We start from the raw sequence: 15,458 nt of genomic DNA on the forward strand, positions 1-15,458 counted from the left end.
GCATCTCCTGAGAGCCACACAGTCTGCTCTGCCCCAGCAGATGGGCCACGGGATGTCCTCAGCACACACATTAGCTCCTGTGGGCAACAGAACCCCTATTCCTTAATTAATTTGAAACTGTTTAAATTAACTAACCAAAACAACTCATGATGCTTGGGAGCTTTCAGAGTGAGGAGCAAACATGCTGGGGCACACCCATGAGGGATGTTGAGAGCTGTAAACCATCCCTGTCTCATGCAATACTACAGCCACCGGCACTTTCCAGGGCTTTCTAGCAAGGGAAGCCAAGCATCCTGTGCCGCAACAGCACTTACCCAGAGCTGAGGCATCTAAAAGCAGAAAGCCCAAAGAGCAGCATGCCAGCTGTGCTGGGTGTGGTGCTTACTGCAACTGCATCTCACAACCAGCAGCAAGCAGAGGAAAGCAGGAATGGTCAACGGATGTCGTCAGATCTCTGTATTTTAAAGTTTCAGCATTCTCATATCAGGACAGAGAAACATGGCAGAGCTCTCATATCGTAATCTCACTCACCCTTCCTTGCACATCCCGCAGCTGGGCTTTGCCTGGAGGAATGCAGAGCACAAGGCTTCACTTCATGCCTGTGTTAGAGCCCTCCACCGGCTCTATCTGCATTGCAGCTTGCTTTCCACACTGGAAGCACTGAAAATCCACCTGCAGACTGCTTGATGGAAAGGCGGTGATCACAATTTAATAAAGAAGTCAGCACAGCTGTTGAGTCACACCTAGTTGCGTGAGTAAGGATAGGTTGGCCCTCTTCCACAGCAGTTGGCAGGATTTTCTATACTATGGGCAAAATATTTTACATTAAAATGTTTTGAAACAAGGGAGAACAGACCAGTGCAATCCATGAAGATGAGCTGTCCTGGTGCTCTTGCAGATGTGGCTGCAGGTGGGTGCCAGCCTCCAAGCACCAGGTGCTGGCAGCAGGACAGCCCCAGCTGCAAGCTTCTTGCTTCTCCAAACCACTCTTTTCATAATCCCAAATTATCCCTTGCTTTCTTTACGACTCAAGTGAAGCTTCATATTCTTTCCAGAGATTTGGTGCTTTGCCATTCTGTAGCCTTAATTCAGCTATGCTAAGTCAGGATTTCTTGTTTCATTCAGTGTCTTACATCTGTTGTTATGAAAGCTCATACAGCACCTCTGAAGGCTTCTTAGAAGACACTTTCATTCTGCTGTTTTGTATGGCTCTTACAGGTTTGCTTGACTCTGGAGCTGTTGTGGAACACTCAGTTTAGCAAAACTCTTTTGGAAATCACTGTAACTGCTTAGATTTCCTCACTGCATGGTTTAATTCCCTCCAGATGCCACCAAAGGATGCAGACTTTCCATATGACTTATCTAAGTTAGTAGCAACCCATCAATGTGTTTCTATAGGAAGATATATAGGAAGAAGATGGCTTTAGAGAAAGGAAGCAGATCCTGTGCAGTCAATATTTAGCAGCTTGAACTTTTTCACACTCATCTCTTTGGATCTCAACGTTTTTTTCCTGAATCCACATTTTACATTTCCTTCACAGGCACAAGAAAAGCACTGGCCTTCCTGTCTTCCTAGAGCAGGAGAAAAATCTTTACCATACCAACCTCTACTACAAAAGATGACTTTAGCTAAAGCAAGTAGGTAGATTATAATATCTACTGTCCCCAGGAGCTGTGGGGACACAGAACCAGGGGACACAAGGGGAGGTGGCCCTCTGCTTCCCCCTACCTGAGCCTGGTCTCATCTCACACCCCACGGGCACTACAGGGCTGCTCCCAGCACCCATGAGCTTCCTGCAGCCCAGGGCTGGTGGCCAGAAAAATGGCCAGTTCCAACCAATGCAAATTGGTTCCTGTTTGTTCATTAATAAAAAGGAGAGTGGAGGTAGGGAAGGGATCGGAAGGGATAAACTACTGTTACCTTTCTTTCCTATTGTTTTGAGTAGCATATGAACTGGGAAAAGCAGCTGAACAGCCTGCACCTTGTTAAGTAATATGTGGTGTTGTAAGAGATGGAACACCACCAGCAACAAGAAAATGAAGCAATTACAGACTCGTTTAAAGCATGACAGGTCTGAGTATTCTTCTGTGTTCCAGGCAAGAAAAGCTCAGAAATAGATATCTCTGGTTCTCCTCGTCTCCCTTCTCATTTTTTTTTACCAAGTTCAGCACTTGACTGCTCTTGTAATAGCAACGTGGGGCTCTGGGAGGCTCTGTGCATGAGCAGCCAAGCAGAAGGACTGTCCCTTCAGCCTGTGGGCTGGGGGACGTGCCACCGTGCTGGCAAAAGAGCAGGTGCATAGCTGGTAATTCAGGGACAAATCCACCAAAACATGCAATTGGGACTCATACATGGGACGTGAAACAGCCAAAAGAATCCCTTAGAAATCCTGTTCTCTTTCAGTGGGCGATATCAATATTATCTGTCAAAAAGAAAGCGTTTGAAGACGGCGTGCATCGGTCGGGCAGCAGTCTGGGGCTGAGCGGCCACGGGAAGAGATTGCCGAGCCCAAGCCGGTCCCTGCGTTGGACGAGAATGCCATCAAGTGGCCAAACGCAGTCGCTTCCTTCCCACTTTGCATTAAACGTTTCGTGCTTTCCTTTCAACACCAGCGCTTTCTTTCAGCTCCCGAGTGTTACCGCAGAGCTTTGCACGGGTAAATCCTGAGCACCCACCTCAACGGTGGTTTTGCTGGAGGAAGGATACCAGGAAAAATCGCCACGCGTTGCCAACACGGAATGCGCGCCAAGAGGCACTGAAAGCCTCAAACCTGGGCAGTGTCATACAGGTATGCAGCTCATTGCAAAGCTCATCAATTTAATTCATTCACAGTCTATTTAACATAATACAGGCAGATAACTGACAGTTTCTTTGCATTGAAAATACAGTCCCTAAACATTATCCCTGGAGACATAAGGCATTGCACATCTAAAACAGGTTCTATGCATATACATTAAAATAGGAAGCATTGACACATTAAATGTAGCCTGCAACAAATACTTAGGTGAAGGCTCATCAATTTTATATATATTGTTTATCAAAAGCAGTTATTTCTGTTCTTGCCAAGCTGAATGGCATTGTGAGCCTCTTTGCCTACAAGGCCTGAGATGAAGCAATAGCAGCTGTTTCTCACACTTCTTCAGGCTGCTTTTGAGTGAAGCCACACGTGGGGCTGTAATTCAGGTCCCAGCAAAGAGGAGCCCACGCTGCTCTGGGTGGTCAGGGAGCCCATTTCCAAATACTGCTCCAGGCCTGAGACTGTAGGCAATTTCTGTTGAGGTCTTCAAGTACTGTGACCAGTTCCTCAAAGCATTGAGGGACAGGATCGTGCAAGCTGCTTATTCCTTCTTCTCTTATGGAGAGAATCTGGATGGCTGTTGTTATGAATATCTGCTGGGCTTTATCCACTGCTCCAGAGGGTGGGGGAAGCCATGCACTTCCCAGAGGACAGCATTGTTCCAGACCATTCCTCCATGCTGCACGTCCCTTACGATCCTTCAGCTCTCCTGCTACTGCCACAAGAGTCCTCCTGGCTCAGCAGTTCTGCTTGGTCTTTTGGCATCAGAAGCTCCGTGCTTAGGAAATAAAGAGTGGAGGTATTCACGAGCACAGAGAGAAATAATCACAATGTAAGAGGTCTTCAGATGAGCTGAAAGACTGAGGTAGACCAAAGAGAGACCTGGGTGCCCCACAGTCATCTCAGTGGGATTGCAGCAGAGTTGGAGATCTAAAGCTGGTCTTTGTATTTGAGAGAACATACCCTGGGACAGACTTTGCATAGTTCAGAGACTCTTCCTTCGGTGGTATCTGCTGAAGAGTGCAAAGCAAGGCAGTCATTAGGATTTGGCAGCTGGACTGTCCCATCAGATGCTCTATCAGGTACCCACGTGCCTCTAGCAGGCCCCTGGAGGGCTACACAGCAAAAGTCAGTTCAGTCAATAGGCAGCTGTCTGTATGAAGTGAGGTTAGTTTTATTACTTCCTGAAGAAAAAGAGCAGCTTAGAATCTGAATTTAACATCTTGATGTTTCCCAATTTATATCTTAGATAATAAAGTGAAAGTCATCTCTTTACAAGGTAATGGGTCGTGCTGTGGTACAACTGGGGAATTCTGTGATGCAAAACAGGAGCAATCATTCATATGGGCACAGCCATCTGCTTCTTTGATGGTGAAAGCAAGTTGGGATTTGATAGGAATCCAAACCTTCCTACACAAAACACACCCGTGTACCCAAAGTGTTCATCCCTTCTCTTTCCAGAGCAGGAGATCCTTGTTCACAAAGAAGAAGAGCGTTATGCATGGCACCACGCAAAATGCATTCACTCAACTCATGTGGGGTCATTTTGGGTGTACCTCATCTGTGCAGGTAAGGAAAGTTGTTCTTTCAGCTCAGTGAGGAAAATGTCATTAGTGAAAAAGTGCAACGCACCATGGGAATTAGTAAAGTGCTCTAGACAACAGTGAGAGATTTAAAAATAAAATGGTCTTTGGATTTGGTTGAGCTGATGTAGGTTTGGAGCCCTTCAGGGCCCAAGGCCACGCAGAAGGGAAAGCAGATGCCATCGCTGTGGGCTTTTGCAGTGCCTGGAGTCTTTGGTGAAACCAGCGAGCCCTCACCTCTCCCAGGCTGTTGGTTGGGCTCAGGAAAGGAGGACGCTGGTCAGGTCTTCTTGGCAACGCTTTAAAAATGAGAGCAAAGGAGGTTTATGAAATATGACATAAAATAGTAGACTGCCAAGTATAATGTGGAGTTCTTAGCTGGCAAAACGAAGTCTGTAATGAGATATTTTTAATGCTGCTCCTATAATCAAGCCTGGGTTTGTGAATGAAAGTAAAACTGTGAGCTGATAGTCAAGACACTTTGGAAAGGCTTAGCTTCACATCTTTGTGGATGGATCAAGGGAGGAAAGGATACTGTGCACAAACCAGTCAGAATGATATTTCACAACTCATACGATCATAGACAATACTGTCCTTTCAGATTATCTTTTCTTGTTCACACCAGTCAAGACAATCACAACAATCAGGATGGATTGCAACAACATGCCAGTAGATCTGGAATGAAACCAAAATCCCACTGATACGGATTTTGGCACTCCAAATCCCACAGACCCAAATTTGGAAGGTGTTTGACTATCCTGGTAGGTACCCATGTAAGTTACCTGACTTCCAGAGGATCTCTACCATTGCAATTCCATTTGATTAAAGGATTAGTTCTCTAATTTTAGGAAAAAACTAGAGGGTCTTTATGCGCTGACCTGGAAGTTAAGGATTGGTCTCAGTTTGGTCTCTTTTCATTGCTTTGAGGGAAAGTTCATAGCCAAGAAACATGGCTGAACTCGTTGGAAATCCTCGTACTGCATTGATCGTGATGCCCCTAAAAAAGACCTGTTGGGGATGGAGAAAGGTTAGAGTATAGGAATACACCGGCTGTTCCAAGAAGAAAACAATGAACTAAGTCATGGTGGATTACTGAACCCAACCATGGTTTGCTCAAGAGATATTCTCCCACTTTGCTGACGTATGAACTGGAGAACTGAAAAGCAATGGTGAAATGGCTGGTTTGGCATCAGTCTGCTCTGTGTTCCTTGTAGACAGACTCCCTTCTGCATCTGCCAGCAAGAGCCAGCGGCCTCACACCACTGGTAGAGAGCAGAGCTCCTCCTAGCTCACTACAGCTCCTTCCTCCCATCGCATACACAAGCAATTGTGCAGACCCTATGGTACCATAAGAAAGCTGCTGCTTTTATATAACAAATGTTCAAGTTTCTGGAGTTGGGTCTATGAGTTTGGAAGATACTGGTCACTGGTCCAGTATTAAATGTGGAGGTCGGTGGCCCTGCCTGCACAGCTGGGTTGGAGCTTGATGATCATTGATGTCCCTTCCAACCCAAGCCATTCTATGAAGATATTTGGGAACTGGAGAAGGAACAGCGTGTGAGCTGCCACCATTTAGGGGATTTGGAGTGAAGGAACAATCTGTCCTTCTCACAAAATCAACCCATTAACCACTGCGGCTAATCACTGCAGTCCAAACACCAGACAAGGGAATTAGCATCAGCAAGGCAAGCTCCCATCCAGGCCTCAGAGACAGAAATGTACGTGTTCACGTTGTTTAGGATGGAGTTTGCAATGTGAAATTGGGCTGTTTGAATATCTGGGATATTGCCTGATTTTCCTGGGTTTTTTGGTCTGGAAAGACACAATTTTCTGGAAGGAAATTCAAATATTTCTAGTATCCATCAGGTAACATGAAAGAGCCAAGTTAAGTAATAATGAAGATTTATGAAGAAAAGCCCAGAGGGGTAAATTTTTTCTCATCAGAGCAAACACACCCGGCTACAGAGAAAGAAAAGTGCTACATGTACATTTCTGTGCATGACTGAGAATGCTGCTCCTCAGTCCCAGCATGAAAACGTTCAGGCCTGGGTCTGCCATCTCCTGAAGCACAAAAGGATTTTTCTTACGATGGAAAGGTCACACCACTGTTGCTCAGCCCTACTGCACGCCCTGTCCAGGAGCAACAGCAGCCAAACCACAAGCTGCACAGACCCCAGGCAAGAACACCGAGTGCTTGAATTAACTCTAATTATTCAGGCAGGACAGCGAGCATGGAGGTGAGGATGACCAAGCACACTCCTTAGCAGCTCTCCAGGTGTTGTGCTTTACAGCAGTATGACTCCCTTCATGCAGCAGCCAAAACCAAACCAGGCTGCAAGCTCCTCTGACAGCTGGCGTAACGTAGAGGCACGTGGTCAAATGCTGAAATCCCACCCACTTGCAACTTTGTAGGTTAGTTTCCTTTCTGCAACTGGTTACTCTTTCCTCAGCATGTGAAAACTAACACTTGGGAGCTCAGAGCCCACGCGACATTTTGATGACAGCTTAAATGCAGGTGGAATTCCATATCAGAAGACACCACTTCCCATAAGCACGCATCGGTGGTGCAATGAAGCTGCAATCTCTGGTTCTCTGCCATTCACATCTAATTGAGACAAGGTTTGCAGACAGAACAAACAACTTTTATTACACTACTAGATAAAGTCAGAAAAAGAATGGTGTTTTTTGGCGCACAGCCCTTCTTCACATTGGAAGCTGAAGCAATTCTGATTTAAGAGTATTTTCTACCTCTAAATTACAAGAAGTCAAATGATTTCCTCAGTTAAGGACCATGACAACAGTGTTGTTTTAATTTAGCACCACCAAGGACCATGACCCCTGGTCACCCATTTTTTCCCCCTATCTGCAATGCAGATTATTACTCTTACTATTATGTTTTGGAAAGAATCCATGCTATAATTATCTACTGCCACTACTATAATTGAGAAGTAACTGGTTTTAGCTGTCTCTTAACCCTGCAGATGGCTTTATAACAGCCATTGTATTTCCCAGCTAACAAGCAGATGCCCGACACCCAGATTTTCCTTCAAACAGTACTTACTTTTAGCCCTTCATTCCGGTAGCTCTGCAAGATACAGTCAGTAATCCCCTTGTACTTGTTTAGATAAACTCCATCAGCCTGGAGCCGACTTTTCACAACATCCATTGGAGTAGCAGTCCCCCAGGAAATGGCTCCTAGAAGAAGAACACAGAAGCAAATCCTTTCTTTATCCCCATACACACACCTGGGCTTTGGCCACGAAGTGGTGTTTGAACAACTTCTCAGTATTGCCTTGGCTTCAGGCCAGCAAATGGGAGCACGCTGCCTCGCCTGCTGCACCATGATGGGGCTCTCAGGGCATTCACCCTGCTCAGGTGCAGAAACTGCATTTCTGGGAGCAAAGTTCCCTGTTGCAGAAAGAAACAGTGAGATTTGAGGGGTTACACGGGTAATCAAACGCAGGCAGCCCAGCAGGCAGACAGGGACATGGTCTGGTGGAAGCAGAACACCCAAACTGCAAGGAGCTGCCATCTGGGACCATGTCAGGAAAGCTGAAGTCCTCAGACAATATTTTGAGTCGAGAATAAGAGGCTGTTTTCTTTCCATGCAGCCAGGGTTAGGCTCCATACAGCCATCTCATCATTCCTGTATACAGAAACCCTCAATTTAAACCAATTAGCCTGCAGTTAGATGAGACATTCTTGCCCCTCTAAAATCTCAGTGGTGCTTCCAGCAGAACAGAGCTGCTACGTGTCAGTCTTGTACACGTGCAGCAAATAGTCTCCAGTTGTTCCCACTTCCCCAGACACATCACGTTGTTCCCTTGCAGAGAGATGTCCCGGGTTATGAAATTTCCTTGCATGTGACTGCAATATATGGCACAGCTGGACTGACAAGAGCAAGTCTGGATCTACGTGAGAGTTGAGGCATACTAGAGAAGTTGTCCAGATGGGCCACGGCTCCGTTTATTTACAGTAAGAACAGATAAAGTGGGTTTTAATAATTACATGACCTTAAGATTGATCTGCCTTTAGGGATCTGCAACTTAGAAACCACCAGGGAGTGGGTAGGGAGCATATGAGTGAACTTGCACACACGGGCCTGTCAAGGTGCACACTGCAGCCATCCAGGCAGGTGTGCACAGGTGTTCCACCATGGCCTTGGGGAAGGAAAAAGTCATCAGCCTCATGTCCCCTCCTGACAGGCAGCCCCAAGCTAGCCCTGGATCCCAGCCCCAAGACACTCCTGTCCTTTTTTGGCCAACTGTGGGGCAAAAGGTGTTTTACCTGCAACACCCCCTGCAAGCCAGATGGAAGCAGGATTAGGGGAAATGCATCCGTCAGGGGTAATCCAACCACAGAAAAACGTGTAAGGGATGAAATACAGGCAGTACCCAGGAACATCCCTCAGCAGCATCGCTCCCATGCCTCGGTATATCCCTGCTATCCCTTCTTTCTGTAGGACTGTCCTAAAGCAGTGAATAGGGCCTTGATACACAGGAAAGCCAGGAACTGTAGGCTTCAGTTTAACATTGGCTGGAAGAAAAAAAAAAAGAAAGAAAAAAAGGTATTTTTTTTTTAAAAAGATATGACATTACAATATAATAGCTATATCACTAGAGTTCCTTGCAAAAGCCTCCCAACACCCAGCGGACAGAGATCACTGCCATCATCATTGGTTTTTTGGTTTTTTTTTTTGAGATCAATAGAAACCCTGGGAAAATAAGTTTTTAGAAAGAAGACTTAGGTCTAGTTTCAATAGATGGATACCTGAAGTTTGGATACTTCAATTTTTCTTAGATGCAATTCATGCAGCCCAATGCGTATGTATTCAGTGGAACTTCCAAATGACTTGAAGGCTATGTGCCCAATTTTCATAGGATTCCACATCTGGTGCCAAAATGCCCCTCTGAAAGCCTCGACCTCTTCAGCATCTGACCCTTCCAATGCAGAGGAGTGAGATGCTTTTGGAAAAGCACTTGGTTGCTAAGCTGCAAGGAAGCTTTTAAAAATGGGCATCATGTTATTTTATCAAAGCAGCCACGGTGCTGTTGGTGGGCCCTCCAGGAGACCTGGCAGCTCTGGGCAATGGGAGCAGCCACAGAGGCAACATGGTTATAAAGGGAGACATATGGATAGAAGAGGGTGTCTGCTGTAATACTGGCAGACCTGGGAAGCCAGCCTAAGAGCCAGAAGCATCCCTGGGAAGTGCAGTTGGCCTCCCTGAGAGATACATCCTCAGATACCCCTCATTTGCACAGAAACAAGCATTTGTGGCAACAGGCTCATTAGCTGGGAAGGTGAAAAACGGTCTGGAAAAAAGAGAAAAACCATCCTGAGGAAGAAAGATTTGACCACAGGTATCGGTGCTGCCCGCTGCAATTCTCACACAGCCCTGTATGTGGTAGCAGTGGCCACGGAAGGTAAATCTACGCCAGGATTCCAAATACACAGAAGACCTGCAGAGCAAGGAAGAAGGAAAGCTTGCGTTCCTACCTGTGCTGTATGTCTGCGTTTGCATTTGCAGCCTGATCTTCACCAGTTCAACAGGCGTGCCGATGCCGACGGAGATGAACCCGGCCACTGTGCTGGCAAGAGCCACATCCACCAGTGCCGGTGCATGGGATGCATCCCCATGCCTCAACTGGCCCAGTAGCCTCTGTGTGTTGCTGAAGACACCAAACACCACTGAGCTGTAAACAGCAATGCTGGCCAGAGGGAAGGACATGCCTTTGAAGAAGCCAGCCACCTAGACGAGAAGGGAGCAGGAGATATAAGGGCAGCTTAGCACAGCTTGCGGCCCAAAATGCCACCAGCTTTTCCAGCATAGCCAAACTAATGCAGATGTTATACCCATGTGGAAATGTGAGCAGTGCCATTCATCACATCTGCCCCCTGCAGAGAACTGACAGCAGGAGGAGGCTGCAGTCTCTCCTCCTTCATCTGGCATTAGATGGAAGCACACCAGCTTTGCCGGTCTTCATGTAACCATTGGTATCAACGCTGATTTTGTATAATTGCTTCATGTATTTATTTACTTGTCATTCTGCATTCCCTACCAACACGTTTCCAGCAAGATAAAGTACTTACAGACTCATTTCTGTACACAGTAAGAACGCAGTTGAGTGTATTTCCATATCCCTGCCCGGCTTGCAAACGAGTCTGCAAAACACATTCACAAAAAGCAGTTAAAACTCCACGCTTCCAGCTGGGTGAAAGCTTGTGCTGTGTAAACAACACGTACTTTGCTTTGAGAGTGCATCCTCTCTTAGCTGTAAAGAAAACAGAGCAATAAAACAAGATATATGTGCATCCACTCCCCTTGAACTTTGCCAGAAGCTGGGCTCAGCAGAGGCCTGACGCTTCCTGCAACATCTGGAAACAATGACTATCAAATCTCCAGCCCACAGCAGCCACCCCAGCCCAGCACAGCACTCACAGCAAGGCACCGGTGTGCAGCACCTTGTCTGCAAGCCTGTGATTTATGGGGAAGTTTGGGTGCAACATGATGTGACACTCAGCAAAGGTTGGGGTGCGCTGATGGAAGAGAGCTCACTTGAGAGACTCCCAGGGTGCTGCTTGTAAGACACAGAAATACTAATCAGGGCCAAATTAATGGAGCTCCATCTCAGAAATTCTTTATGCTCCTCTCAAAAGTACATCCTTATATCATTTCCAATGAAGATATTTTGTTTCTGGGAAGCAATAGCTATATGCTTTCCAAAACATGCCTACAACAGCTGTGAGAAATGACACATCTGTATCATTCAACATCCCTCTCCCTTCTCACATATACATAAACACACACACATTTAGCTCTTCTTTTGCTCAAGCTGCTCACAAGTTTGCAATAAAATAATCCTTACAGTAGACGATGCATTTTGGGGCTCAGAAGTGCGTGAGGAAATGGAAAGCCTGTTCTGTTGCTTCAGCCATTAAACCTTTGCACACAGATCAGAGATTTTTTTCTCCAGGATGACACTTGCAGGAGCCTTATGTGTGTGTTTAAAGCCCAGAAGAACTCATGTGTGGAAAGCAGGGTGATTGAACTTGACCAAACACTTGGTCCTGAGCCAAATGGGCACAGTCCAAGCCTGCATGCAGGCCCAGGTTCCTATTTTACCACTATGGGCTTGTTTCTGTTTTATTTTTCTTCTTTTACACAGTAACCAGGTATTTAGAGGTTCAAGTTAACACATTTCTTGAATAACCAAGGACAACTGAGCGTCCTGACAAGGTGCTCTGTGGCCCTGGATAAGCCATGAGCACCTGGCACCAACACCTTGCTGGCACCTCTAAGTCAGCTGATAACAGCACATGTGTTCCTCAGGAAAATGCACTTTTCTATTACATTTTAATGAGCACACAAAGAAACCCAGAAATAGAACTAAGTCCCATGGAAATGAATGCAAAGTGGAGGTTGAAAAGTGAGTAAAGGTGAAATCACTCAAGGCTTTGCAAAGCTGGGGAAAAAAATGGTGTTGGCTCTTCACTTCCCATCCCCTACATTTGGAAAGACAGCAATTCTGCCTGCTTAGTATTCCCAAGCAACATCCAAGCCAAGCACAGCAGGGGCAGCCTGACACTTGCATTTACAGGCATGAAGGATGGGCTCTTGGCACCCACAAATGCAGTGCAGTGCTATGGAATCCACCATCAGCTGGTGCCAAACTCCCCCCAGCCTGGCAGTGAAGGCCTCAAGCCTGAGATGGGGTTGCCAGCATGGGAGCAGAGCAATGAGAGAGCCCAGAGGTGCCTGGCACACTGTAAGAAGGAGAAATGAAGAAGACAGACATCCTCCATCCTCCTCCACGGCTCTGCATGACAGTAAGCTTGGTTAGGGAAGGTGGAGTTAATGTCTGCATGGAGTTGTCTGCACCATGGGGCTGGTGAACCATCTAGCCAATGTTTTCTTTCTCTCTCAATCCTTCCCTCTGAGGAATATTTTCCTTGCAGGAATAGAGAATGCTACCTGTCATAGCCTGAGATCCCATTTTCAGCATTCTGCTCTCACAGCTGGGAAAACATGTAGAAATGTGCCCGGAACTAAACAAACACAGCACTCTCACTGCCCCTTGAATGCTTTTTTAGGTGGCAAAGTTCAACAGAACATTAGCAGAACTGCTCTGTAAACTTGTCATGATGTAAGGCCAGCTTTACTTTTCAGTATTAGTCTCCACCTGAGGAACTTACACGTATAGGGCAGCCCTCCATGCCACTCCAAAACTGGAGAGGAAAAACACTCAGGTCTATGACAGCCTTTCTACCCAGCCTAAGTTCTGCCTTGCAGTGAAGGAAAAAGTGAAGGTCTTTGCAGCACTACCCCAAAGGAGGCCACCTCCCCACCCAGGGCTTTTGGAGTGGTGATGTGAGAGCAAGGATCAGTGCTCTACCTTGACAGTGTCCAAGGGATGGCCCACAAGCACACTGGCAGCTCCTGGAGATGGAAACAGACAATTAGGCAAAGTGCTGAAGAATTTTATGTGCTGGAATAGGAAGCAATGGGCTTAGAGGGGAGGAGGAGAGATTTCCAAGAGAAATCCCACCCTGGGCTGAGCCACTTCTGAGGGGCCAGTCAGAAGCACTTACACCTCTTCACCAGAACATCCTCCTGCACTCATCACCTGTACAGCTCAAAGGAGCAACCAGAGGAGATGCTGTGTTTCTACACCCTGTCCATGAACCACCTCCATTTCCCTTGCATTTGTGTCAACTGCAAAGCTCCAGTACAGTGAGGGTCAGGTTGGAGGTGGGGAAATACTTCCTGGTTCCTACAGCAACACACAAAAGCCCACTGCTAATGGGGACTGTATTTCCCCTTCTTTGCTGCTTTACTGAGAGCAGCTTCTAGGGGTACTCATGAGGGATGACTCAAATATAGAGGACCTTGCTCTGCACCAGTCTCTGAAGTCTCATCAGCCACATTCCCTGTGGTTTCCTTAGGAGAAACTACCTCACCCCCTGACACCACCCTGCCCATCTCCCCACCCCACTTGCTCCCAAAGCCTCTGCAGCAGGACAGACCACTGCTTGCTTTCCCCTTGCTCCCACAGGGTGAGTGATCCACAAACCATGGCCAGGTGTGGGATTCCGTGCCTCCCACACAATTTGCAGTGTGTTTGTGTAGTTGGTGGTTAATACATGCTGCCTCCACACCTGCAGGTCTCAGTGCAAACCCACATCCCCTTCGCTGGGTTTACATCAGTCCTTTAGAGACCTTGGGAAATTTCTCACCTGTAGGGCAGTCAGACTGAAAAGAGCACAACACCCTCGGTCAACACATTATGACTTCACTCAGAATGCAACACTAAAACATCCCCCCTGTCCCATACCTTCACCTGAGACCAGCTTCAGCCCGGTGCTGTACATGAAGACTCACGTGGGATATTAGGAAAAGCCATAATCTCCAAAAGAGTGGTGATGCAGTGGCACAGGCTGCCCGGGGAGGTGGGGGATTCACCATTCCTGGGAGTGTTCCAGAATGGGAGAGATGTGGCACCTGGGGACACGGGCAGTGGGCATGGTGGGATGGGTTGGGTTACGTTTGGGGATCTTAGAAGTCTTTTCCAACCTGAATGACTCTATGACTCTAAGACTGGCTGCTGCCACAGCCAGGATGGCAGCTGAGTGTTGGTGGCTGTTCACCTGTGATGTCCTGCCCTGCGCTCAGGGTATACAGCTATGGTACAAGACCAGCACACAGCCTTCTGGCAGAGACTCTGGTTTTATTAGATTCTCCCATTAACCCAGTGTGGCTCCTCAGGATCTGAGAGCCACCTCAGCCCTCTGTCCTGAGCCTGGCGTCAGCACAAGGTTGCAAATTGCTGTGAGCGCTGCACTCAGCCCCACGCCCTGCCCGTCCCCACATGCTTTGCCACCTGTCACACTCAGCAGGAACGCGCAGTTCGGAACTCTCCGACACAGAACAGCGCGAGCGTCCCGACAGCCCTTTGCCTTTCCTTTCCTTTCTCTTATCTCTATTCCTGACGGCTGCAATCAGCATTTTTCTTTTTTGCAAACCGGGTCATTGCCCCTTCCCTCCCCGCTGCCTATTTGCTGCACCTGGAGCGCGGGGGCACCGAGGGGCACTCGCTCTCCGGGGGTGTGCGCGGCTACGGAGTGCGGGTTGGCTGCAACGGGACCCGGCCGAGCACCGGCTGCTGCCCCCGGACCGGAGCCCACGGGGTGAGGGGAAACGTGGAGGCGGCACCGGTGTCCACCAGCGTCCCACCTGCGGGCGAGCAGAGCGCCGTGCAGTGCAGCGAGATGCTGCCGCCGCTGCTTGAACTTCATTACTGCGCTCCCAAAGAACAAGTTAGTGGGCAAAAAGCACCCCCCCACCCCCTCAACATCCCTGGCCCGACGCACAGCTCCTACACGCCACGTCTGATTACCGCCCCCCGTCCCCCCCTTCCGCGCACACTCCTGCTCGCCCCCCAGCCCCGCAGCACTCACCGCCCACCCAGCCGGCGGCGAAGTCCTGGAGCTGGAGGCTGCCCATGCCGAGCCGCTGCCGATGGGGGCTCGGGGGGGTCCCGGCGGGGCCGCAGCGGACGGCTCGGAGCGGAGCCCGGCGGCGGTGACATCACGGCCGGGGCTTAAAGGCGCAGCGCGGCCGCCCCACCCCGGGCCCGTCCCGTCGGGAGCGGCCGCTCCGGTGCCGCTGTCAGTGCCGGGAGAGGTGGGGCCGGGCTGGGGTCAGATCCAGCGCTCTCCTTTTCACGGCGGAGCTGTTAGTGCCGGGAGCTGGAAAAAGCAGAATCGCTCCTTCTCTAAACAGACAGGAGGGGACGGGGTTTTCTTGATGAAGAGTGAAACCAAGGATTGTTCAATAAATTCCCAAATTAATGGAGTTCAGTGGTGGAAAGCATCTCTCCCTGATTTTCTGTCCCTCTGCTTCACTAAAATCTCACAGCTGTCTTTTCAGGAGATGCATCCCCTTCTCTATTTTGAGAAACTGAAGAATCTCTCTCTATCCCCTTCCTCTCCACAGCATTCACAATTTCCTTACATCCAGAGATTCCAGAGCCCAGTTCTGTTATTTTCCCCTCTCTAGTTTAGCTCAGCCTCCCCCAAC

The 15,458-nt window shown here is 48.2% G+C and overlaps 1 protein-coding gene across 1 annotated transcript; it reads right to left on the reverse strand.

Annotated features, from left to right (window-relative positions):
* Positions 1-5,266: 5,266 nt before the first annotated feature.
* Positions 5,267-14,882, reverse strand: SLC25A48 (solute carrier family 25 member 48; the record flags this gene model as incomplete). The annotated part of the gene is made up of 7 exons (XM_079542134.1): positions 5,267-5,389; positions 7,443-7,576; positions 8,669-8,917; positions 9,878-10,130; positions 10,472-10,543; positions 12,775-12,818; positions 14,837-14,882. 7 exons carry the CDS (start codon positions 14,880-14,882, stop codon positions 5,267-5,269), a joined length of 921 nt encoding a protein of 306 aa, XP_079398260.1.
* Between the last annotated feature and the right edge of the window lie 576 nt (positions 14,883-15,458).

The sequence above is a fragment of the Tetrao urogallus genome, assembly GCF_951394365.1.
Source record: "Tetrao urogallus genome assembly, chromosome: 14".
Classification (NCBI taxonomy): domain Eukaryota; kingdom Metazoa; phylum Chordata; class Aves; order Galliformes; family Phasianidae; genus Tetrao; species Tetrao urogallus.